We start from the raw sequence: 25,584 nt of genomic DNA, 5'->3' as shown, positions 1-25,584 counted from the left end.
GAGCAGTAGGACTACACACCGGGAGCAGTAGGACTACACACCGGGAGCAGTAGGACTACACACTGAGCAGTAGGACTACACACCGGGAGCAGTAGGACTACACACTGAGCAGTAGGACTACACACTGGGAGCAGCCTACAGAACAGACACTGTGACAGATGTTTGACCTCTAAATCACTTCCTCCACCGTGGTAAAACAAGCTTCGCGGCTGGAGAAGGTAAACGTAGAAGCAGCTGCAGACGATGCGAGGAGACGTCACGTTGAAGCTACTTGTCAGGGTCCGACAGGGGCCGGGGCCCGGCAGACCCACCGAGGCCTTTCAGACCCCTCTGCGTTTCACAGGAGGAAACTCCGCCTCAGACCGCCGGCGCCTTTTACGGTGCGGAGAGCAGCTCCTGCGGCGCTAACTAACCCCAACCGGCACCACCACGCACTTCCGCTCGGTGCCAGACGCAGCCAGGTCCCGTCCCAAAAAACAAAACAAAACCCCACCAGTCCCCGAGCAGCAGCAGACGATGCTCCACCGTGTGGGAGGAGAAGGAACGGAGCGGCGGGGGTCCGTCTCCCTGCCTGGCGGCGGACGCCGAGCAGCTGCTGAGAATTGGCAGCAAAGAGTTGACAAAATTGGCAAAAGAATTTGGGTTTGATGTGGAACACGGCGTCACAAAGGAATCCTGCTCCCCCCCTCGGTGCCGCACCGGGCGCTGTTTCTCGTGGCACCTTCACAACGTCTACGTCACTTTCATCTCGAAGCCTTGGAGTCTGAGTCTGAGTCTGAGTCTGAGTCTGAGTCTGAGTCTGAGTCTGAGTCTGAGTCTGAGTCTGAGTCTGAGTCTGCAGAAAAACCATGGAAGCAAACACTAGAAGCTTTGTGGTGACGGAGGCGTTGTCCACATCTTATCCATCCATCTATCTATCTATCTCTCTGTCTGTCTGTCTGTCTGTCTGTCTGTCTGTCTGTCTGTCTGTCTGTCTGTCTGTCTTCCTCTCTATCTGTCTTAATATCTATCTATCTATCTATCTATCTATCTATCTATCTATCTATCTATCTATCTATCTATCTATCTATCTATCTATCTATCTGTCTGTCTGTCTGTCTGTCTGTCTGTCTGTCTCTCTGTCTCTCTGTCTGTCTGTCTGTCTCTCTGTCTGTCTGTCTAGTGTCTCTCTCCCTGTAGTAAAGTCATCATCAGTTTGATTTTTGTGGAAATGACTGAGAAAATGTGATTAAACCTTGAGGAACCTTGAGGAACCTTGAGGAACATTGAGGACCTCGACCGCTCTCTGGTCTCCAACTGTATAAACTGTATTTTCCGTCGCAGACCACAAAGCGGCCGCCGGGAATTAAACGGTTCCGCGTACATCGAGTGGAACCAGACGTTCTCCCCCTTCTCTGTCATTAGAAAGGGAGTCAGGGTTGAGGAGGAGCACATCCTCAGATGCTTCCAGGAGAAGGTTCTGGAAGGAGTCGGGCGGCGGGCGGTGGGCGGCGGGCGGGCGGAGGACCCCCGACCGACTCTGACGTGTCGTGGCATTTGCTTTCTCTTTTTAAGACGCGTTGACTGGAATGTCGTGAAAAGCCTGTCAATATTTAGAGAGGGAGGTTTTATTCTGCTGCCCAGAGCAAACAGACATTCCTCCCCCGCAAGAAAAACAGAGAGAGGGGTGGAGGTGGAGGTGGGGGTGGGCTCACAGAGGTGTGAGAGCTAACAGAGCGGTGGAGCAGAGAAGGGTCTGGACCTGGATGTGCAGCTGCATGAGGTGTTCCCTGTGAGCAGCGGGGTCCTGGGCTCCCTGCAGGGCGTGGCATCCTCCACCTCCTCCTCCCGTGGGGACAGATGGAGGCCGCGTTCGTAACATTTCAATTGGGTTTTGTTGATGTGTTGACAATAAAGTTGTCACGTTGCCACGTTGCCGCCCACTGGCTTCAAAGTGCGCGGGGGATTCTGTTGATGATCCAGTTTTACGACCAGAGGATTAGCGGCTGCTGGGGTCCCGAAAAACATAAGATCCAAAAGTTCTGATCTGATCCAGACGGAGACCCCGGTGCTCCTCCAACCGTAACTCATATCAGAGTTTTGAACGTGAGATGGTTTTGATGTTCAGTCCGACATTTCTCGTAAACGGGGAATAAGTGGTGGTGACGGTCGGTGCATGAAAAAAAAATCAAAATGAATCTCGAAACAGTGAAAAAATAGAAATAGTCTGGGATCCCAACAGAACTTTCTATTTGTTTATAAAGCCTGAGATGCAGGAAGCTTCTGGACGCGGAAAACTCCATTTAGAGCCAAAACACCCAAAATGAAACTCCGTTCACAACTTGAACATCCACAGATATTCATATAGACATAGATATCATGACCATAGATATTCATTCGTTCAAAGAGTCTTTAAAGACTGTAAACATTCCCCTGGTGGTGGTGATGAGTCACTGCAACAGCAAACAAAACAAAAAGCTTTTATGAGGAAACTTCACTTTAAATGTGTCTTTTCATCTTTTAAAAGAATTAACTTGCTCCCAAATTCATAAAAAGTATTTCCCCTTTTATTGGACATCTGTGTGTGTGTGTGTGTGTGTGTGTGCGTGTGCGTGTGCGTGTGCGTGTGCGTGTCCGGGAACAGGCGTCGTGGGGACGCGACGTCCTCATGAACTGGTTCTTAAGTGAAATTCAAGAAAAGTGAAAACTAAAAATACCCCCCACCCCCCGTCTGACCACTCTGTGTCTGATCGCTATTCCAGGGACTCCGCCCACGCACAGAGTACTGCTACATTTTAGCAGTTACAATTTTAGCACGTTTTAGCACTCTAAAATGCTGCAGTTATGCAGCATTTTAGAGTGACTAGGATAGAGTGACTATTTTAACGGGACTGGGATAGAGTGGCTACTTTAACATGACTTGGATAGAGTGGCTACTTTAATGTGACTAGGATAGAGTGACTATTTTTACGTGACTAAGATAGAGTGACTATTTTAACGTGACTGGGATAGAGTGGCTTCTTTAACGTGACTGGGATGGAGTGGCTACTTTAACGTGACTAGGATAGAGGGGCTACTTTAACGTGACTGGGATAGAGTGGCTACTTTAACGGGACTGGGATAGAGGGGCTACTTTAACATGACTGGGATAGAGGGGCTATTTTAACGTGACTGGGATAGAGTGGCTTCTTTAACGTGACTGGGATAGAGTGGCTTCTTTAACATGACTAGGATAGAGGGACTATTTTAACGTGACTGGGATAGAGTGGCTTCTTTAACGTGACTAGGATAGAGGGACTATTTTAACGTGACTGGGATAGAGTGGCTTCTTTAACGTGACTGGGATAGAGTGGCTACTTTAACGTGACTGGGATAGAGAGGCTACTTTAACGTGACTGGGATAGAGGGGCTACTTTAATGTGACTGGGATAGAGGGGCTACTTTAACGTGACTGGGATAGAGGGACTATTTTAACGTGACTGGGATAGAGTGGCTACTTTAACGTGACTGGGATAGAGTGGCTTCTTTTACGTGACTGGGATAGAGTGGCTACTTTAACATGACTAGGATAGAGAGACTATTTTAACGTGACTGGGATAGAGGGACTATTTTAACGTGACTGGGATAGAGTGGCTACTTTAACGTGACTGGGATAGAGTGACTACTTTAACGTGACTGGGATAGAGTGGCTTCTTTAACGTGACTGGGATAGAGGGGCTACTTTAACGTGACTGGGATAGAGGGGCTTCTTTAACGTGACTGGGATAGAGTGACTACTTTAACGTGACTGGGATAGAGGGGCTACTTTAACGTGACTGGGATAGAGTGACTACTTTAACGTGACTGGGATAGAGGGGCTACTTTAACGTGACTGGGATAGAGGGGCTTCTTTAACGTGACTAGGATAGAGGGGCTACTTTAACGTGACTGGGATAGAGCCGCCAGGATAGAGAGGCTATTTTAGAGCGGAGAGCAGGTCGCTCCGCTGTTCTGGTTTCAGGTGTTCTGCTTGTTCGAGTGTTCCATCTGCTCCGCATCTGGAAAGCACATTAGCGCTGAGCTCTGCCCAAAATGTCGTCACGGTAACGGGAGAGCTGTACACGTCTCCCCGGCGACAGAGAGTTGAAGCGCAGGTCGACGTCAAGGTGTGATTTGCTCTGCATCCAACGTGGCCGCCCGTCCAATAAACCAGACGACTGTGGCACTGACACCGTCACATGTTGCTGTTTTAAGGGTCGGCTGATGAGGGATAAACACAGTGAAATGTTTTTATTATGAACACGTGTGATTTTACAAGTGAACCTCAGTCAAGTATGAGATGGAAAACACTCATTTAAAGGATGGTTAAATATCAGCAGGGTCTGGCTCTTTGGCAACCAGCTGGTGTGGTCTTGTTGCCCAGTTGCCGATTGCTTTCCATATGAAATGAAAAATGAAAAAAAAAACAGCCTCATCACCATTGGGCAGCCAACAGCCGAAGGGCCCGAAGGTCTGTGGAGCGCCATCCCAGGGTGCGGCTACTTCCTGTGTGCTGAGGTAGAGGAAAGCAGCGGCGCCTTGTTTCAGACGCTGTCATACAACACCCTCCACCTCCACCCATCACCTCAGTTTAACCCCCATTAACCAGCAGCCCCGTCCTCCAGACCCATAGTACACAATGCAGTACTGTATACAGTGTATACATAGAGGGACTGTGTACTGTATACAGTACACAGTACTGTATACAGTACAGTGCTCTACACTACTATATACAGTACTCTATACAGCACTGTATACAGTACTCTATATAGTACTCTTTAGAGTACAGTGCTCTAGACAGTACTCCAGACAGTACTTTACATAGTACTTAGACAGTACTCTAGACAGTGTTCTAGACAGTGCTCTAGACAGTACTTTAGACAGTACTCTAGACAGTACTTGAGACAGTGCTCTAGACAGTGCTCTAGACAGTACTCTAGACAGTACTCTAGACAGGGCTCTAGATAGTACTTTAGACAGTACTCTAGATAGTGCTCTAGATAGTGCTCTAGATAGTACTTTAGACAGTACTCTAGACAGTACTCTAGAAAGTACTCTAAACAGTACTCTAGACAGTGCTCTCTGGATTATATGTTGTGCAGTGTGTGACATCACAGTGTGAATACTTCAGTTTCACTAAAGTAGTACCTGCCCGTTCAAAATGTAATACTTTGTCAGACATGTTAATGTCAGTTCAGTCCTGTGTTCCACCATGTCAGAGCCCTGAAGCCCCGCCCTCGCTGCTTATTCAAAGTTTATTGTTATTTCGCGTGTCATTTCCAAATTGTACACTGCATTGTACACTCCTAGAAAAACACAAGTGTGAAGTAGATGAGATGAATGGTCCTGAAGTTCATTGAAAGATATCCATACAGACAGACAGACAGACAGACAGACAGAGATTCCCTTCCTTTATAGTTAGATTACGCACCCAGACGCAGTATTTTGGTTTTGGTTTCGTGTTTCTGGTGTGTATTTCCTGAAATTAGAACTGTTTATTTCTGGAATAAATCTTTGTGTACTTTGGATCCCGGTCCACTATTGTTCCGACGACATGTGGGTTTCCATGGTTACCGCCATGCTGTGGGTTCGAACCCCACCCTGTAATCTGCAACCTTCTTTTTCCCATGATGCTTTCCACAGAGAAGCTGCTGGTAGTTACCGTGGCGACGGAGGAGACGGACGGCTTCGCCCGCTTCCTGCAGTCTGCAAACTACTTCAACTACAGCGTCCAGGTAGCAAGCCCCACCCCCTCCGAGAAGCACAGCCAATCAGAGCACTGGCAACCAGTGATGAGAGAAAACGTGAACATAGCGAGCGCTCAAATAATAACATCTATAATTCTTGTATATTATAATAATTAAATAATTAAAATAAGATATATATGATATTTGAATATATTATAAGAGGAGAAAGTGGTTTTATTTCACACTCCTATCACATTCTAAAAAACTGAAATCAGTTTATTATCTCGGATGACGGCGGTTACATCACAGTAATGAATGATTCATTATCATGATAATCACATCTGAGTGAAACAATTAGGATCTTATACGTGAGAACCGTGCGACGCCACAGCTTTAATATTAGAGAAAAAAGCTTTCGAACAAAACTTTGACTTTCAGACACTTTGTCACGTGAGCAGATGATGGTACGTAGGTGTGGTGACTAACGGAGCGTAACCATCCGGTCCAGGTCCTGGGGGCGGGGACCAAGTGGAGAGGGGGCGACGTGGGCCGGTCCATCGGCGGGGGCCAGAAGGTCCGCCTCCTGAAGGACAAGATGGAGGATCTGGCTGGACAGGAGGACCTGGTGGTCCTGGTGGTGGACAGGTAGGAGGAGCAGGAACGGAGGGGCGGGGCTTCCTGTCTCGTTAGCAAGGCTACTTCCTGCCAAGGAACCGCCTGATGTGACGACGGCGCATCCTATGCTCCCTACTGTTGTGGTTGGCCATGTCTCCTAAGACTTGAAAGTATCCTAGCTCCCTTCCTCCTAGCTCCCTCCCTCGGAACTATCCTAGCTCCCTTCCTCAGAAGTATCCTAGCTCCCTCCCTAGGAAGTTTCCTAGCTCCCTTCCTCGGAAGTATCCTAGCTCCCTTCCTATGAAGTATCCTAGCTCCCTTCCTCTGAAGTATCCTAGCTCACTCCCTTGGAAGTATCCTAGCAAATGAGCGAGACAAATATTTATTTTTGTTGCTAGTGTGAATAATGATGCCACTTAAAGTATTCCTGTGTCCCCACTACTTCAGTGTTTTATATCAGCTCGTATATCTGAACGTCATTTGGACGTTCGTTGTGATGCCGTGCTAAAGTCCTCACGCTATTTAAACGTCTATAATTAAAGTTTGAACCAAAATAGCTTTTCCCGCTGCATAGATCTGTCAATTAGAATTATAATAATTCTGGTAATTACAGCCCATAATAAGCGGCTGCCGCTGGTCTCGCAGGTATCTGAGACAGAGTGAAAGGAGCATTTTGCGCTTGTAACAGCCCTACGCAGCACATTCCCTAAGTAGCACTCTCTTTAGTAGTATGAGAGTACCTCAGAGTACCTCTAGAGTACCTCCAAAGTACCTCCAGAGTACCTCCAAAGTATCTCCAGAGTACCTCCAAAGTACCTCCAAAGTACCTCCAAAGTAACTCCAGAGTACCTCAGAGTACCTCCAAAGTAACTCCAGAGTACCTCCAAAGTACCCCCAGAGTACCTCTAGACAGTGCTCCAGACAGTACTCTAGACAGTACTCTAGACGGTGCTCTCGGGATCGTATGTTGTGCAGTAGGTGACATTACAGTGTGAATACTTCAGTTTCAGTAAAGTAGTACCTGCCCGTTCAAAATGTAATACTTTGTCAGACATGTTAATGTCAGTTCAGTCCTGTGTTCCACCATGTCAGAGCCCTGAAGCCCCGCCCTCGCTGCTCACTGTGTATCCTAGCTCCCTCCCTTGGAAGTATCCTAGCTCCCTCCCTTGGAAGTATCCTAGCTCCCTTCCTTGGAAGTATCCTAGCTCCCTCCCTTGGAAGTATCCTAGCTCCCTTCCTTGGAAGTATCCTAGCTCCCTTCCTTGGAAGTATCCTAGCTCCCTCCCTTGGAAGTATCCTAGCTCCCTCCCTTGGAAGTATCCTAGCTCCCTCCCTTGGAAGTATCCTAGCTCCCTCCCTTGGAAGTATCCTAGCTCCCTCCCTTGGAAGTATCCTAGCTCCCTTCCTTGGAAGTATCCTAGCTCCCTTCCTTGGAAGTATCCTAGCTCCCTCCCTTGGAAGCATCCTAGCTCCCTCCCTTGGAAGTATCCTAGCTCCCTCCCTTGGAAGTATCCTAGCTCCCTTCCTTGGAAGTATCCTAGCTCCCTTCCTTGGAAGTATCTTAGCTCCCTCCCTTGGAAGTATCCTATCTCACTCCCTTGGAAGTATCCTAGCTCCCTCCCTTGGAAGTATCCTAGCTCCCTCCCTTGGAAGTATCCTAGCTCCCTTCCTTGGAAGTATCCTAACTCCTTTCCTTGGAAGTATCCTAGCTCCCTCCCTTGGAAGTATCCTAGCTCCCTCCCTTGGAAGCATCCTAGCTCCCTCCCTTGGAAGTATCCTAGCTCCCTCCCTTGGAAGTATCCTAGCTCCCTCCCTTGGAAGTATCCTAGTCCCCCCTTCTTGGAAGTATCCTAGCTCCCTCCCTTGGAAGTATCCTAGCTCCCTCCCTTGGAAGTATCCTAGTCCCCCCTTCTTGGAAGTATCCTTGCAAATGAGCGAGACAAATGTATATTTTTGTTGCTAGTGTGAATAATGATGCCACTTAAAGTATTCCTGTGTCTCCACTACTTCAGTGTTTTATATCAGCTCGTATATCTGATCGTCATTTGGACGTTCGTTGTGATGCCGTGCTAAAGTCCTCACGCTATTTAAACGTCTATAATTAAAGTTTGAACCAAAATAGCTTTTCCCGCTGCGTAGATGTGTCAATTAGAATTATAATAATTCTGGTGATTACAGCCCATAATAAGCGGCTGCCGCTGGTCTCGCAGGTATCTGAGACAGAGTGAAAGGAGCGGTTAGTGTACTTCCATGTACTTCCACTGTGACAGGTATGGTCTAGATGTCAGTTTACATCCACACTTGATCCATGTAATGCAACATGTTCCTGTGAGCTCTGGTTGGTGGATATTGATAGAACATAATATAATACTTATTACTGCTCTTTAAGAAGAGTTGAAGTATTTTCCCGCCTGGTTGCTGTGTGAAAACGTGTTCCATATCGTTCTGGACATCGAAGAATGTTCCTGTTTACATTCAGATCTTTATCTGCAACAAGTAGCGGCAGATCTCCCTTCAGCCGCTGGATGGTATGAGAGACAGACAGGTAGAGACAGACGGGTAACGCTCTCCGCTGTCCCGCTTCCTCAGCTACGACCTGATCTTCGCCGCGGGACCAGACGAGGTCCTCAGGAAGTTCCGCCAGATCCAGCACCGGGTGGTGTTCGCCGCGGAGGGACTGGTCTGGCCCGACAAGAGGCTGGCCGACAAGTACCCCGCGGTGCGACGGGGGAAGCGCTACCTCAACTCAGGAGGTGAGACAGCTGGGACAGACAGACGGATACGGACAGGGGCTCGGGAGGGTCGAATGGGTGCGTGGACACACGTCGGTCCAGGGGCCTCGCAGGCTGCTTATAGCCCGACTGGCTGTTTATATTCAGCCGCCTTGTTCCGCAGTTTGCACCAAATTACAAGTTTTATTTGTTGAAGGTTTTACTGCACTTGGAACTGCTGTGTTACACGGAGAGCGGAGCATCAGGGGAGTTTTATTTCACTTCACTTCAGTTCATCAGAGACGCTCAGCACTCGGCACAGAGTACTTGGATACTTGGTACACAGTAGTCATAAAAATAATACTGCAGTTGGTAGTTCTGGTTCTGGGTGTGTGGTTCTGGTGCTGCAGTGCCCCTCTCCTGTCTTTGATGTTTCCAACGTGTTCCCCGGCGTTGTGCTGCGGTTTGCAGGTATCATAGGATACGCTCCGTACATACACAAAATTGTGTCGCAGTGGAATCTCCATGACAACGATGACGACCAGCTCTTCTACACCAAAATCTACCTGGACCCGTCGCAGAGGGTGAGTGGAATCGGCCGGCGCCGGAACACGGCTGTAAGTGCAGGAAGCATCTTGTAGAACCTTGTTCCTCCTTGGCGGTGTTTTCCAGACCGGCCTCAACGTGACGCTGGACCACGGGTGCCAGATCTTCCAGAACCTGAACGGAGCCGTCGGTGAGTCACCGATCCTCCACCGCTTGACCTCGTTGATCGATGCGTTTCCTGTTCTCATAAGACGGCATCTTCATCTTCCTCCTCTTCCTCCTCTTCCTCCTCCTCAGACGAAGTTCTTCTGAAGTTCGGCTCCGATCGAGTGAGAGTCCGGAACACGGTGCACGACAGCCTGCCAGCCATCATCCACGGCAACGCAAACACCAAAGTGAGGAGAGCGTTCCTCAAATGTTTCTTACCTCTCTTACCCTCCTGCTGTAGCCTGAAGGTCTCACCCTCCCTCCCCAACCAGAAGGTCTCACCCCCCTCCTCCCAAGCCTGAAGGTCTCCCCCCCCCCCCCCCCCCCAGCCTGAAGGTCTCACACTCCCTCCACAGCCTGAAGGTCTCACCCCCACGCAGCCTGAAAGTCTCACCTTCCCTCCCCAGCCTAAAGGTCTCACCCCCCCCCCAGTCTGAAAGTCTCACACTCCCTGCCCAGCCTAAAGGTCTCACACTCCCTCCCCAGCCTGAAGTCTCAGCCCCCCCCCCCGCCCCCAGTTTGAATGTCTCACCCTCCCTCCCCAGCCTGAAGGTCTCACCCTCCCCAGTCTGAAAGTCTCACACTCCCTCCCCAGCCTAGAGGTCTCACCCCCACCCCCCCAGTTTGAAGGTCTCACCCCCCCGGTCTGAAAGTCTCACCCTCCCTCCTCAGCCTGAAGGTCTCACCCCCCCCAGTCTGAAAGTCTCACCCTCCCTCCTCAGTCTGAAGGTCTCACCCTCCTGCTGCAGGGTTTGGGCCGCTGTCCAACACACATTCTCCAGCAGATCTAGCACTGGGTTGTGTAAATCCCCCGGTTCCTCGGCGGTTCCCCTGTTTGGCCTCCTCGCCTTGGAGCCCTGTGTGGAGAGAAGGGCGGTTTGGCCAAAAGAATGAGGCCATTACAAGCCTTCCATAGCAGGATTACTTCATAGTGTGTGGTATGTGTGTTTGGTAGAGAGCACCCCCCCACACCCCACCCCACTTCCCCAACCCACCAACCCACCCCCCCTCAAGTCTCCCTTCCCCCCTCTCTGGAGATGAAGAATGAAGAGCTGACCCCCGCAAAACTCCCCACATCTGGAGCTGTAAAATGCAGGTTCACACCATCAGTGTCTGGAAGCCTCTTCTTGTTCCTGGTAGTTTGATGTTGAAACACTCAGAACGACATGAAGAACACATCCCAGTGACTCACGTGCGGAAGGAGCTTGTTGTGGATCTGAGATCATTTCACCTCTAAGCTCTAAAACCGCCGCAAACTCATCTCTAACTTTGGAATCTTTCAGATTTATTTGAACTACTTGGGGAACTACGTCCCCAACGTGTGGAACTACGAAGGCGGGTGTAGAACCTGTGACCAGAATGTGGTGGAGTTTTCCCAGATGGAAGTAAGTCTTGCTTTTTTTTCTTTTACTTTTTCTTTTTTCCCTGTAGAAACGTTGTCTCTGTTTAAAGAAGGAACCGGGGCTTAGTCATCCAATGTCCATCCATCAAGGAAGCAGCCCGGTGCTATTTAAAAACGGCAGATAAGCCAAATTCCGGGCGCGGAGGAGGATCCTCCCTTTCCACTAACAGCCGGTCCGGTGCCCTCCTGAAGGTCCTCCCGAAGGTCCTGCCGGACCTTTGGCGCCGGCGTGCCAGGGTGGGAGGAAGCCTCTGCGGTGCGGGATCTGGTTTCTGGGTTTCTAGTGTTTTTGGACGCCCGGCGTCGGAGGGGAGTCGCCTCTCGGCGGCTGGGTCCGCCGCTTCCGCTCCGCTGTGGGAAGTCACGGTGGTTTGCCTGACATGTGTCACAGAGTTCAGCCAGGACGGTGACATCTGCAGAGACGGGCAGGAACCGGGGCTGAGGACAGAGGAACAAGAGAACAGGCCGACTGAGGGAAGAGGGTTACTTCAGTAAAAGCACAGAAGAAGTAGTACTTGTAGTAGTATTGAAGTACTTGCTCTGAAATGTACTTAAAGTATTAAAAGTTAAGTAGAGTCTTTAAGAACTTTTCTACAGAAACAAATCCAGAATTGTTGTGTCTGTGTGATCACATAGAGAGAAGTAGTACACACATCTAGTAGAGTAAAAAGTACATACATGTAGTGTAATTAATTATAGATTAATGTGGTAATATAGTGAAAAGTTTATATTATATGAATGAATATCATATATTGACGTTAATGAATAATACTATGATTATTCATGTATTCACATGGTAATATTGCAAAGAGAAGCCTTTGGGTTCTGCCACATGCAGGATCTTCTGAATCAAAGGTTTCTCTGTGACGCCGTCGGAACCGAAAGCCGCCACCTTGGTTCCGTCCTGGGGGCGGGGCATGGGCGAAGGGGGCGGGGCATGTGAGAAGGGGGCGGGGCTCTGGGACGTCGGGTCAGAACACTGAGCCAGTGTCCAGAGTGTCGGGGGTGCACAGAGACGCATTATGCTGCTGCCACGTTGCATGGCCGGGCACGTGCACGGCCAGGAGTGTGCACGAGGGGTGTGGGCACGAGAGGCGTGTGCACGAGAGGCGTGTGCACGAGGGGCGTGTGCACGAGAGGCGTGTGCACGGGCCGAGTGTCCCTCATTGTGTCTTTGTCAGTGATGCTTGAGAACTCTGGTCAAGTCTTCTGTGGTCTCTCTCTTTCTCCATCCTCCCTCCCTCCCTCTCTCTCTCTCTCTCTCAGTCCTTCTCTTTCTGTCTGCCTGTCTGTCTGTCTGCCTGCCTCTTTCTCTCTCTCTCTCTCAGTCCTTCTCTTTCTGTCTGTCTCTCTCTCAGTCCCCACCCCCCCCTCCCTGTGTCACTAGGTATTTAGGACGGTCCGTTCAGGTTCCTGGTGCCCCCTCTTTCCCCTCGTTAGCCTCTTTGTGGCACTGACTAATTACAGTGTTGTGTTGGACTGGGTTCCATCGTGGACTCGCCCTGAACCGGAGAAAAAGCAACGTTACGATAACTGAAACAAAGTTGATTTTATTTGCAATTCATCCTTTCATATAATCCTGGAAATATTCATTCAGATCCAACCTCTTCCACGCTTCAGTTTTCAAACCTCACCTTTGATTCTGTTCCGAGCAAACGTCCACAAATAATAATGTCTCATAAAATCTGGTTTTAAAGTGTGTGAAGTTAATAAAGTTAGTGAAGCTTGTTGAGTTAGTGAAGTTAGTGAAGTTAATAAAGTTAGTGAAGCTTGTTAAGTTAGTGAAGTTAATAAAGTTAGTGAAGCTCGTTAAGTTAGTGAAGCTTGTTAAGTTAGTGAAGCTTGTTGAGTTAGTGAAGTTAGTGAAGTTAGTGAAGTTAAAAAAGTTAGTGAAGCTTGTTAAGTTAGTGAAGCTTGTTGAGTTAGTGAAGTTAGTGAAGTTAATAAAGTTAGTGAAGCTTGTTAAGTTAGTGAAGCTTGTTAAGTTTGTGAAGCTTGTTAAGTTAGTGAAGCTTGTTGAGTTAGTGAAGTTAGTGAAGTTAATAAAGTTAGTGAAGCTTGTTAAGTTAGTGAAGTTTGTTAAGTTTGTGAAGCTTGTTGAGTTAGTGAAGCTTGTTAAGTTTGTGAAGCTTGTTGAGTTAGTGAAGCTTGTTAAGTTAGTGAAGCTTGTTGAGTTAGTGAAGCTTGTTAAGTTAGTGAAGCTTGTTGAGTTAGTGAAGCTTGTTAAGTTAGTGAAGCTTGTTGAGTTAGTGAATGTTGTTGAGTTAGTGAAGTTAGTGAAATTAATAAAGTTAGTGAAGCTTGTTAAGTTAGTGAAGCTTGTTAAGTTAGTAAAGTTAATAAAGTTAGTGAAGCTTGTTAAGTTAGTGAAGCTTGTTAAGTTAGTGAAGCTTGTTAAGTTAGTGAAGTTAATAAAGTTAGTGAAGCTTGTTAAGTTAGTGAAGTAAATGAAGTTAGTGAAGCTTGTTAAGTTAGTGAAGCTTGTTGAGTTAGTGAAGTTAGTGAAGTTAATAAAGTTAGTGAAGCTTGTTAAGTTAGTGAAGTTAATAAAGTTAGTGAAGCTTGTTAAGTTAGTGAAGTTAATAAAGTTAGTGAAGCTTGTTAAGTTAGTGAAGTTAATAAAGTTAGTGAAGCTTGTTAAGTTAGTGAAGCTTGTTGAGTTAGTGAAGTTAATAAAGTTAGTGAAGCTTGTTGAGTTAGTGAAGCTTGTTGAGTTAGTGAAGTTAATAAAGTTAGTGAAGCTTGTTAAGTTAGTGAAGCTTGTTGAGTAAGTGAAGTTAATAGAGTTAGTGAAGCTAGTATAGTTAATAAAGTTAGTTTAGTGTCGCAAAGTGTTGTAAAGTGCCATAAAGTCTATAAAATCAGTAAAGTTAGTGAAGTACTGTAAAATTTGTACAGTTAGTAAAGCTTGTAAAGCTAGTAAAGCTAGTAAAGCTTGTCGTGTGAGTACAGTTTTGTAAAGTTTATAAAGTTAGTAAAGTTGATAACGCTAATAAAGTAAATCAAGTTAGTAAAGTTAATAAAGTTAGTCGATTTAGTTAAGTTAGTAAAGTTAATAAAGTTAGTAGAGTGAGTAAAGTTGGTCAAGTTAGTAAAGTTAATAAAGTTTCAAGATTCAAGATTCAAGATTTTTATTTGTCACATACATATACATACTTCCATACATATATGCAGTGAAATGTAATAAGTCAAGTAACGTTTGTAAAGTTCTGTAAAGTTAATACCATTTGTATAGTTTGTGGATTGAATACATCTGGTACAGTGAGTAAAGTAAGTAAAGTTAGTGAAGCTAGTGAAACTAGTAAAGTTATTAAAGTTAGTAAAGTTATTAAGCGCCGATGTCCGACAGATGAACTGGGCAACAGATGAATCATCTGTGCAGCGTCTGGAATTCCTCTGTTTATGTGACGTGCGACTGAGGTTTTAATGGATGATCAACAACCGCCGTGTTGTTTAAATGGATCCTAACTTTCTCAACTTTCCCTCTTATCCAAAAAGAGAGTCCCCCGGGTGTTGCTGGCAGTGTTTATTGAGCAGCCGACACCCTTCCTCCCCGAGGTCCTGCAGCGGCTCGTAGCTCTGGATTATCCCAAGGACAGAGTCAGCGTCTTCATCCACAACAACGTCAGTATATATACTGTGTATATATATATATATATACATATACATATTTACACACACACACACACACACACACACACACACACACACACACACACACACACACACACACACACACACACAAAATATATTTGTATTTATTTACAAAAATATATTTTATTTTTAGAATTATTTTTTCAGACTGTTTTTCGATTTTTTTTTTACTAATTGTCTGAAAGACACCAATCCTCTCCACGACAAATCCCTCGCATGTACTTAAAATGTAAAGTTGTAATGATAAACTGGTCCTGGATCTGGTTCTAACGAGCTCTGCGGCGCCCCCAGGAGGTGTACCACGAGAAGCACATCCACAGCTTCTGGGTGGAGAACCACGACCTCTACAGCAGCTTCAAGGTCGTGGGTCCGGAGGAGGCCGTGAGCCAGGGCGAGGCCCGCAACATGGGCTTGTACGTGCACAAATCAGTTTATGAGGGAAAAAAACACACTTTTACTTTCCATGGAGATATTTATTAATAGTTAGCTCATGATAGTGAGGTATGCGGTAGGGAGGGTAATAGGTAGGGAGTAGTAAATACTTAGCTCTGTATCTGGTAATTAGTTAGCTAATTGGTAGTACACATAGGACACAGTTTCTCATTGGACTGGGATGGATGACTGATCTCATCGAACGTTGAACATTCACTCGGGCTGATTCCCAATGATCGAAAAATAAGGTTTAGCTGAAAATTACTGCAGTTTTATGACCTTTTCCTGAAGGGGAATGGAGTTTTTGGTGGACTCCGCCCTTTTCTGCCGTCACGGTTACAGGGTGAAGGAGTTCCATCAGAAGGAAATCCCATCCATTACCGCCTTAATAAAGATATAGGGTCTGGTTTATCAGCAGCCTCTACTCTGCCTGGAATAGCACCATGGTGTGTAATCGTGGTGTGGTGGTGTGTAATCACAGATTAGGATTCTAATGGGACTGACCTCTGACCTGTTTTCCCGCTCTAGGGATCTCTGCCGCCAGGACTCTGCCTGCGACTTCTACCTGAGCGTCGACTCGGACGTGATGCTGACGAACCGCCAGACGCTGAAGGTCCTCATCGAGCAGAACAGGTACGGACCGCAACACCTCAACAGGGGGCGCTGAGGAGGAACCAGCAGCTTTCCAGGTCGCTGTTTTCTCTGTGGGCAGAGTTTGGTTTTGAAACTGAGTTGTTGAAGTAGCAAAACCACAAGAACGTTGCAGCCGGGTGATTGGAGGGTTTCAAATAGACGTCTCGCTTCCTGCTTCTTCAATATTCCCCAAAAAACATATTCGAGTTGTCTCTGTAAAGCCGGCTCGCAACTCCAGCGACCGGAGTTTGCTCTGGGATCTATCTTCACTGATCAGAGGCCAGAAGCCCGTGGGTGGTGTTGTCACGCAGCCTCCAAAGCGGTCCACCCCGTGGGTCAGCGTGCGGTCGGTTCTGGATGTTCCCACGAGTCCGCGTTTCCTCGAGTCCTTCGCTGTGGTTGGAGCTGCGAAGGCCACAAGTCTTCAAGGGACGCCGGGAGTCACGGAACCAGAGGAACCGGGCGGAGCAGACGACGCGTCCTTTAAACGTCTGGTTTGCAAAGCAGGCCACCCCCCCCACCGCAGTGCCTCACGGAGGGTTCTGGAGGGATGGGAGGTTTGGTCCAGAGTGACAGCTCTCCCTCTCTGGACGATGGGAATCAAGCTGCGGGGCGAGAGACCTTTGTCTGCACTGACTCTCTCTCTCTCTCTCTCTCTCTGACAGGAAGATCATCGGTCCGCTCGTCACTCGTCACGGGAAGCTGTGGTCCAACTTCTGGGGCGCTCTGAGCCTGGACGGCTACTACGCCCGTTCCGAGGACTATGTGGACATCGTGCAGGGCAAGCGAGCGTAAGTCAGTGTCCAACCGGGTTTTGGACCTCGTCATTTGTATTTGACCCACTAAGTGCCTGAGAAACGTCCCCAGAGAGTCGCACATATAAAGCATGTACAGGACCTATGGACCTTACAGGCATCATCCATTTCATATAAATAAGTTAATATCAAACTATTTAGATGATTGGTCTTGGAACTGCACCAAGAAATTCACAGATAATTCTCAAAATAATCCTCGTCGTAGTTCAGAGCCCTTTTCAGTGGATTCACGATGATTTATCTGAAAATACTGTTCCTCAATGCACTTCATTCTTCATGAATTCTCTCACAACAGTTTAGTTTCGGGTCCTTTCTCTGCAAATTCATCTGGTGGACGGGCCCTCGGCCCCAGCCGACGTACCGTCACCAACATAGTGATACTTGTAAAATACCATATTACTACTCTTTTAAAGAAGTTTTTGTGTCTATTCATGTTCACGCCACAACAAAGTGATGATGATTGTTGCTTATGTGAGGGTTAGGGTTAGATGGATCGCAGCTCTTCCAAGGTCCCACCCACAGAGTCCTGGAACCCAACCTGGACATTAACTCAAGGCCTTTCCTGGTTCCTCCAGAGGAGTCTGGAACATTCCCTTCATGGCGCACATCTACCTGATCAAGGGCGGCACCTTGAGGAACGAGATGAAGGAGAGGAACCACTTTGTTCTGGAGAAGCTGGATCCTGACATGGCCTTGTGCAGAAACGCCAGAGAGCTGGTGAGAAGGCCCCGCCCCATCTGAACACATCATTGGAAAGATATTACATAGATATCATATAGGTATAGTATAGATATCATATAGGTATAGTATAGATATCATATAGCTATAGTATAGATATCCTATAGATATTGTAAAGATACTATTTAGATATTGTATATATATTTAAGTGTATGTGTTCACATTGTGCATTCTAGTCTATATGTATAGAGAACATTTAAAAGACCAAAACAGAGTCAAATTAGGTTTTAGCCATTCACTTGTCTGCACATTTGACGTTTCTGACCATTCTCCTGATGATGACTTCCTGATGAAATTTATAGATTTGTTTTAGATATTGTCTCTATTTTCCGGGTTTTGGAAAATTTGGTGAGAAACCTCAAAATGATCTCCGAGTCACATCGACGGTGACACATTATTCTTGTCGAAGTTACTTAACGTTGCCGCAGGCCGTCAAACTAACGGGAGTCCGCCCGGCCGTGGTTATCACGGGGGACATCTGCAGTGAGAGGAGAGAGCAGAGAGGCAAAGCTTCCATTTACAGTCAACGTTCCAGCGCTCACCCAGTGGTGAACTTTGACCGAAAGAATAAGGTCACGGATACAAGACAAAATTAGGTTCTTCCTGGACTCAGCCTGAAAGATAGGGAGAGGAGCCTTGGACATAGGGGGAGGGGCCTTGGACATAGGGGGAGGGGCTTGGTGATCCAGGGGGGACCTCAGTGTAGAACCGCTGCTCCTTCACTGAGAGGAGCCAGTGGAGCTGGTCGATCTGGTCCGGATGCCCCCTGGGGGTGTACCAGGTCAACAGGGGGGAGACCAAGGAGCCGCTGGAGGGATTCGATCCCTCTGTTACCATGGGAGCGCCTTGGAATCCCTCAGGGGAAGAAGGAGGAAGTTGCTGGGATAAGGAAGTCTTGGACGCTCTGATAAGCCAGATAAGCTGCAAGAGAATGCAAGGATGGATGGAGGGATGGATGGATTGAGGGATGGCTGGAGGGGTGGATGGAGGGATGGATGGATGAGGGATGGATGGATGGAGGGATGGAGGGATGAATGGATGGATGGAGCGATGAAGGGATGGATGAAGGGATGATGGAGGGAATGGATGGATGGAGGGAGGGATGGATGGATGGATGGAGGGATGGAGGCATGGATACATGGAGGGATGGAGGGGGAGATGGATGCAAGGATGGAGGGATGGAAGGAGGGAGGGATGGAAGGAGGGATGGATGGAGGGAAGCAAATGTGAAAGATACGGCAAAATGAAGCACCCTAGGCAGGGAGGAGGTCTTCAGGAAGGTCTCTCACCTCATCACTGAACATGGTCAGTTATGTAAAATATGTGATCAGTAAATGGACTAACACTCCATTGGACAGCGGCCTTTTAAGGTTCTTGCATTTATTGACTTAAAGTAGAAGTGAGTTTGATGTGATATAATGCTGAACCCAGTCTGCAGCCGGCTGAGCAGAGGAGAACCTGGCGAGTATCAGCACTTTGCTCTTCTTTCATGGAGGCATGAACCTTATCTCCACAGCTCCTTGTGTCCCCTCATACTCCACCCACCACACACACACTGATTGCTGGCTAGCTGACAAATATCATCATCATGTCGTCCTGTGGGCTGCGACCTCTGACCCTTGGCATGCCGCCGTCTCTGAATCTCCTTCTTACAAACCTCCCCTCCTGCATGGAGCCCCCCCCCCCCCCCCAACCCCCAGCCCCACCCCCACCCCCCAACCCTGACGGACCTCCGCTTCAGAAGGGCTTCGCTCTCCTCCTCCTCCTCATTCCTCCTTCAGTGTGTTCCTCAGTTTTTGTTCCTCCACTTACATGAAACTTCTCCTCCATTTTAGACGAGTCACAGGGAGAAAGAGTCTCCTTCTCCGGAGTCGTTCCATATGCTCAGGCCCCCAAAGGTTTCCACGTTTGATTCTTTACACTTGTACGGCGTCCATTTCCAAGGGGTCAGCGCTCGTCAAACTGTGTTACATGTGCTACCAACTGCCCTCTAGTGGGCGAGCATCGGCAAATTATCCTCATCATCATCATCATCATTATTATTATTATTGTTATTATTATTATTTCACTTCATTCATAAGAAAATAAGCGTATCACAGGATGTGAAGCAAATTCATTAAATTTTTTGAGTGAAAGAAAAATTGCAGAGCAATCATCTCGCCGCGTTTCCAGAAGCGTCGGCAGAAATTCGATTTGAAACATGACTTCGCCGCGGGAGACGGATATCAGACGATGTCACGCCCGGGTGCGCGACCAGGTTCCCGGGAACGACCCTTTTGAAATGGATACTGATTTACTGCTTGTGATGAGTAGAAAAAGATCTCAAGAGGTTTTTTTTTTTTTGCGAGAGGAAACACCTGCTAAAAAAACCCCAAGTTTTTCTCAGACCGCGTACAAACAGACGTCTGGGGAGAGTGAGACAGAGAGAGAGAGAGAGAGACAGAGCAGACAGAGGTCTCTCGCCCAGCAGCTTGATTCCCATCGTCCAAACCTCGGCGAAAACACATTTAACCAGCTGCCCCCGCCCCCACCCCCCACCACCTAGCCACACCCCCCTGTCCTCAGACCAGGCTGCAACGCTGCAACATCTGCTTCAAATCCCCCCAAATTGCATTCCTCCGCCTCCATCGAAACATTCGTTTGAATTTCTGCAGAACAATCGTTGGAGACGATGTGACGACGCCGGTCGTCCGGGCGGCCTCGTCTGACCAGGGCTCCCAGGCCTCCCTGCTTCACCCCGACTGAGACACGCATTCCCCCTGGATTAAATCACTGTTTCCAGAGGCTCTCCACCTGTCCTCCCAACCCCACCCCTACCCCTCCACTCACCCACCCCTCCCACCCCCACTCACCCCACCCTACCAGGTCATAAATAATCAGAGATTATTTATATGAGACTCATCCTCCCCGTAGTTCTGCCTGCAAACCCAACACCATGATTTCAGTGTTTAAAACACTTGGATGTGGTTGAAAACACTGAAGCTTGTCGTCGTTTGCTCTGAGCGACAGTATTTGTCAGTGAGACGCCAGTAACAGCTGCTCCCCCGGTAGATGGTGAAGTACTGACACTGTAAGGAATTGTTTCGGATTCTTTGAAGCTACTTCCCTGTTTTCTGCTCCACCCTCATGTAGTACACGGGTCGGTTTCGGCCTCTACTCCAACCGAACGCCCCGTCGGGAGGGGTGATGGAGACAAAACAGATGGATGGAGCGTCCGGTTGGAGAAAAGGCTGAAAAAAAAAAAAAAAAAAAAAAAAAGGTTCTCGAAGGGGGACGGGACAAATTCCCAACCTTTCCTCGAAGGGTTAAGAGGGGGCGACGGTGAAGCAGCTCCTCGTGCACCGCAGGGAGCTACGTCCTCTTCCCTGAGTAACTGGACCGTCTCCACCCTCCAGGGGATCTTCATGTACATCACCAACCGCCAGGAGTTCGGACGACTGGTTTCCACGGCGAACTACAACACGTCGCACTACAACAGCGACCTGTGGCAGATCTTTGAAAACCCCACGGTGAGACCACGTCAGCCCGCTCCGTTCTCCGCCTTCTTGACACAACCGTCGACTGACGGAGGAGACGCGTCTCTCAAGGCGTTCAGATTAATGGCGCGGTCGTGCGGCTGAGCGGTCGAGCGTCTCACAAACACAATGTTGGCTTTTCACTGCAGGACTGGAAGGAGAAATACATCCACCCAAACTACACACGCATCTTTACCGAAAACTACTTGGAAGAGGTGGGTGTACCGTGTGTGTGTGTGTGTGTGTGTGTGTGTGTGTGTGTGTGTGTGTGTGTGTGTGTGTGTGTGTGTGTGTGTGTGTGTGTGTGTGTGTGTGTGTGTGTGTGTGTGTGTGTGTGTGTGGGGAACAAGAACTCCCATAATACTGTTGGCCGTTTGCCGTCAGGCCATCTGCTCGACAAGATCTGGACTTTGCATTACAGTAAATGTGTGTGTGTGTGTGCATGTGTGTGTGTGTGTGTGTGTCTGGTTGTGTTACAGCCGTGCCCAGATGTCTTCTGGTTCCCGGTCTTCTCGGAGAAGGCCTGCGATGAGATCGTGGAGGAGATGGAGAACTACGGCTCCTGGTCCGGAGGAAAGCATGAGGTCAGGGACCCCAGCGTGACCCCAGTGTGACCCTTTACACCATGTGACCACTTTACACCATGTTACCCCTTTACACCATGTGACCACTTTACACCATGTTACCCCTTTACACCATGTGACCACTTTACACCATGTTACCCCTTTACACCATGTGACCACTTTACACCATATGACACCTTTACACAATGTGACACCTTTACACCATGTGACACCTTTACACCATGTGACCACTTTACACCATGTGACCCCTTAACATCATGTTACACATTTACACCATGTGACCCCTCTACACCATGTGACCCCCCAACACCATGTTACCCCTTTACACCATGTGACACCTTTACACCATGTTACACATTTACACCATGTGACCCCTTAACACCATGTTACCCCTTCACACCATGTGATACCTTTACACCATGTGACACCTTTACACCATGTGACACCTTTACACCATGTGACCACTTTACACCATGTGACACCTTGACACCATGTGACCCCTTAACATCATGTTACACATTTACACCATGTGACCCCCCAACACCATGTTACCCCTTTACACCATGTGACCCCTCTACACCATGTGACCCCCAACACCATGTTACCCCTTCACACCATGTGATACCTTTACACCATGTGACCACTTTACACCATGTGACCCCTTAACACCAGCACCAGTATCAGGTTTGCGTCCTGAACTCCTAGATCCAGAGAAGCCGTGTGGTTCATTTCTGTGTTAAATCTGACAGTTCTCATTCCAGAAGCTGCTGTTTAATGAAATACCGCGCGGTTCAGTGTAATGGCTGTGGTCTGTTTTATGTCGGACTACATTAGTCATTGATCTTCATTTAAGGATTTTTTCCTCCGAGTAGCAAATGGCTCCTCCAGAGACTTTGTTGGGACGCGGGACCCAGCGACTGAAGCGACTCATTAGCCCCCATTCAGGCAGAGAGCAGGGCTGCCTGCGGTTTTCCAGCACACATGCACTCGTGCACACGCACAGACCACACGTCACCGTGCATGCGCCCGGGGCCTGCGGTGGCAGCGCTGCAGGACGTTGCATCATCTGTTCCACAGCTCGCCATCGTCGCCATCGTCATCATCGTCCTCTTGTGTTTGTTCCTGTCGCCAGGACAAGCGCATCACGGGCGGCTACGAGACCGTCCCGACCGACGACATCCACATGAAGCAGATCGGCCTGGACAAGGAGTGGCTGCACTTCATCCGGGAGTTCATCTCGCCCGTCACCCTGAAGGTCTTCTCCGGTTACTACACCAAGGTCAGTGTCAGGGGGAGTCAGTAAATCAACTCTGAGAGGCAGTTTGCTGCTGGTGGAGGACGTGCTTCCACATGCATGAGGAGTTCTCCTGCGGGTGGGAGTCCCGCCGCGCTGGATCTCCTCTCCTTGTCAGGTGAACCGAGCATGTGTTTACTGTTGTCAGGGTTACGCCGTCATGAACTTCGTTGTGAAGTACACCCCAGGGAGGCAGGCGTACCTGAGGCCGCACCACGACTCCTCCACCTTCACCATCAACATCGCTCTCAACAACAAGGGCTTGGACTTCCAGGTGGGTGGAGACTAGGAGTGGATTGATGCTGGTTGGTTCAATCAGGGCTAAACCATGTAGCGTACTACCAGTACCACTACTAGTACCAGAACTAATACTAGCAATACTTCTAGTAACAAATTCAGAGACAACAACGTTCTGGATGTTGAGGCTGGAGCTTCTCCTCTGTCCAGATTTGGATTTAAGAGTTGTTGAAAACTTCTGTCTCTTCTGTGGAACAGGGGTCACAAAACTCTGACAAAAACAAAAATCTGACCCCAGGTCTGAACCGGACTGAATGCACGCGTGCAGTCCCTCCTTCACCCCCACTTATTCCCGGTCTCATTGTAAAGCCTCTTCTCCACCCTCCACGTCCCTCAGTATCTCCTCCACCCTTCCGCCCCCTCCCAGAGTTTCTGTGCCTCCAACACAGGACGGTTCACCATCCCCCACGCCGGGCTGTTGACTTTAGGGGAGGGGAAGAGGGCGTGGAGAAGCGGTCCCAGCGTCCCATCACTGGCGCGGTGGACACAGTCGGTGCCGTCAGAGAGGGAGCGCAGAGCCGCAGTTATTTAACATCATATAGTTATGTTTACAATGATATATTTAGGGGGACAACCCTCTTCCTGTTTTCCCCAAAGTCACGCTCTGATCTTCACACTCAGGACTTCACCTCCTCTTCCTCCCCCTCCTCCTCCAAAGAAGGAGAAGAACATTTGTTCTGTTCATCGTATCATCATCATAAATTTACCTCCATTGCCACTTCCCAACTGACCTCCCTCTCTCTCTTCTGTTCAAACACTCCTCTCTCGCCCTCTGGCGCCCCCTGCAGGGTGGAGGCTGTCGTTTCCACCGGTACAACTGCTCCGTCGAGTCGCCGCGGAAGGGGTGGAGCTTCATGCACCCGGGCCGCCTGACACACCTGCACGAGGGCCTGCCCACCACCAACGGGACGCGCTACATCGCCATCTCCTTCGTCGACCCCTGACCCCAACGCCTCGTCGCCATTTTGTTCGGTCGATTAGTTTTGGTTTTTCTTTCTGTAGTTCTTCTTGTTATTTGATGGTTTATTTTGCCCCAAAATATTTTTATTGTGGTTTTCTCAATGAGTTGTCAATGAGAGTCGGTGTGAAGTGAGATGACGTCCTCGGTCGTTACAGACGTTCAGGCCCGACGGCTCCGCGGGTCCAACCCCAACGCGACAGGGCCCGGGAAGTTCTCCCCACATCCCATAATGTTAATGTTGCTCCTGAATCGTTTTTTTTTTTTCCTTGTCAATGTTGGATAAAGTGGGAAAGGCTTTAAGTAATAGAAAGGCGTGGACATGTATCTCATAATCCCACCGACCTCAACCCGAATTGGCCATTATAAAACACGGTCCCCGGTCGGGTCCCCGGTCGAGTCCCCGGTCGGGTTCTCGGTCGGGTCCCCGGTCGGGTCCCCGGTCGGGTCCCCGGTCGGGTCCCCGGTCGGGTCCTTGTGTGGTTGGGTTTGGGAACCCGTGAAGACCGGGGATAGAAATGTCTGGAGGAGTTCTGAAGCTTCATGAGGATCTGAACAAAGAAATACTGTCGCTTTTCATTGGCCTCACGGCACGTGGCCGGCTTGCTGCGGTCAAGGGTCAAAGGTCGTGGAACCGTTCATGTTGTAATCACTCGTCTTGGCGCCCGATCCGCCAGAACGACACGTTTGTCCAAATTGAAACAGAGATCTTTATTTTTGTATCTTTGCACATCAGGAAATAAAAAAATTAAAACAGAGTTAAATATGAATTCTGCTTGAATGAAGTTCAATTATGTGTTATACTTGAAAAGTCTTTTTTTTTTTTTTTTAAATAATTATTTGTAGAAATTAACGTTCCTGCAACGTTCATGTTTCCTGAAAGGTTGAGTGTGAACCTCAGTCTGTCAAGTTGCTTAACTTATTGTTGATGAAAAACAATAAAAATGGGAAAAAAAACAATATTATCTTTGGACATTTTGACTTATTTTGCCGCCGTCGATTCATGTAGAAGCAATAAAGACAAAAAGACAAAAACAGTCACAGCGTCTGGAGTTTCCACTGGGACTGAAACCACATCCATGTGTGTGTGTGGGTGTGTGCGTCTGTGTGTGTGTGTGTGTGTGTGTGTGTGTGTGTGTGTGTGTGTATGTGTGTGTGAGAGCGTATGTGCGTGTGTGCGTGCGCGCATGCGTGCGTGTGTGTGCGAGAGAGCGTGAGAGCGTGTGTGTGTGTGTGTGTGTGTGTGAGACCGTGAGAGCGCGCGCGCGCGTGTGTGTGTGTGTGTGTGTGTGTGTGTGTGTGTGTGTGTGTGTGTGTGTGTGTGTGTGTGTGTGTGTGTGTGTGTGTGTGTGTGTGTGTGTGTGTGTGTGTGTGTGTGTGTAACAGTCCTCCTTCAGTTCCCAAATGTGTGACATCATCTGAACTTCCAGACGTGAAAATGAGTCACAAAACAGTGTGTGTTCAGATGATTACCTCAAGTACACAGTAGAATATAAATA

The 25,584-nt window shown here is 48.3% G+C and overlaps 1 protein-coding gene across 1 annotated transcript; it reads left to right on the top strand.

Moving 5' to 3' along the window:
- Window positions 1-5,624: 5,624 nt before the first annotated feature.
- On the top strand, window positions 5,625-25,122 carry plod2 (procollagen-lysine, 2-oxoglutarate 5-dioxygenase 2; the record flags this gene model as incomplete). The annotated part of the gene is made up of 19 exons (XM_080020308.1): window positions 5,625-5,732; window positions 6,193-6,329; window positions 8,889-9,052; window positions 9,482-9,594; window positions 9,683-9,746; window positions 9,854-9,951; window positions 11,047-11,148; window positions 14,664-14,789; window positions 15,111-15,232; window positions 15,780-15,884; window positions 16,550-16,675; window positions 17,275-17,416; window positions 19,273-19,335; window positions 20,833-20,946; window positions 21,102-21,167; window positions 21,432-21,536; window positions 22,669-22,815; window positions 22,979-23,104; window positions 23,916-25,122. 19 exons carry the CDS (start codon window positions 5,625-5,627, stop codon window positions 24,069-24,071), a joined length of 2,184 nt encoding a protein of 727 aa, XP_079876434.1. The 3' UTR covers window positions 24,072-25,122.
- Window positions 25,123-25,584: the final 462 nt, after the last annotated feature.

The sequence above is a fragment of the Zeus faber genome (assembly GCF_960531495.2).
Source record: "Zeus faber genome assembly, chromosome: 19".
In the NCBI taxonomy this organism is placed as follows: Eukaryota; Metazoa; Chordata; class Actinopteri; order Zeiformes; family Zeidae; genus Zeus; species Zeus faber.
Note: the sequence above shows the minus strand (reverse complement) of the source record. Positions and strands in the feature narration are given on the sequence as shown.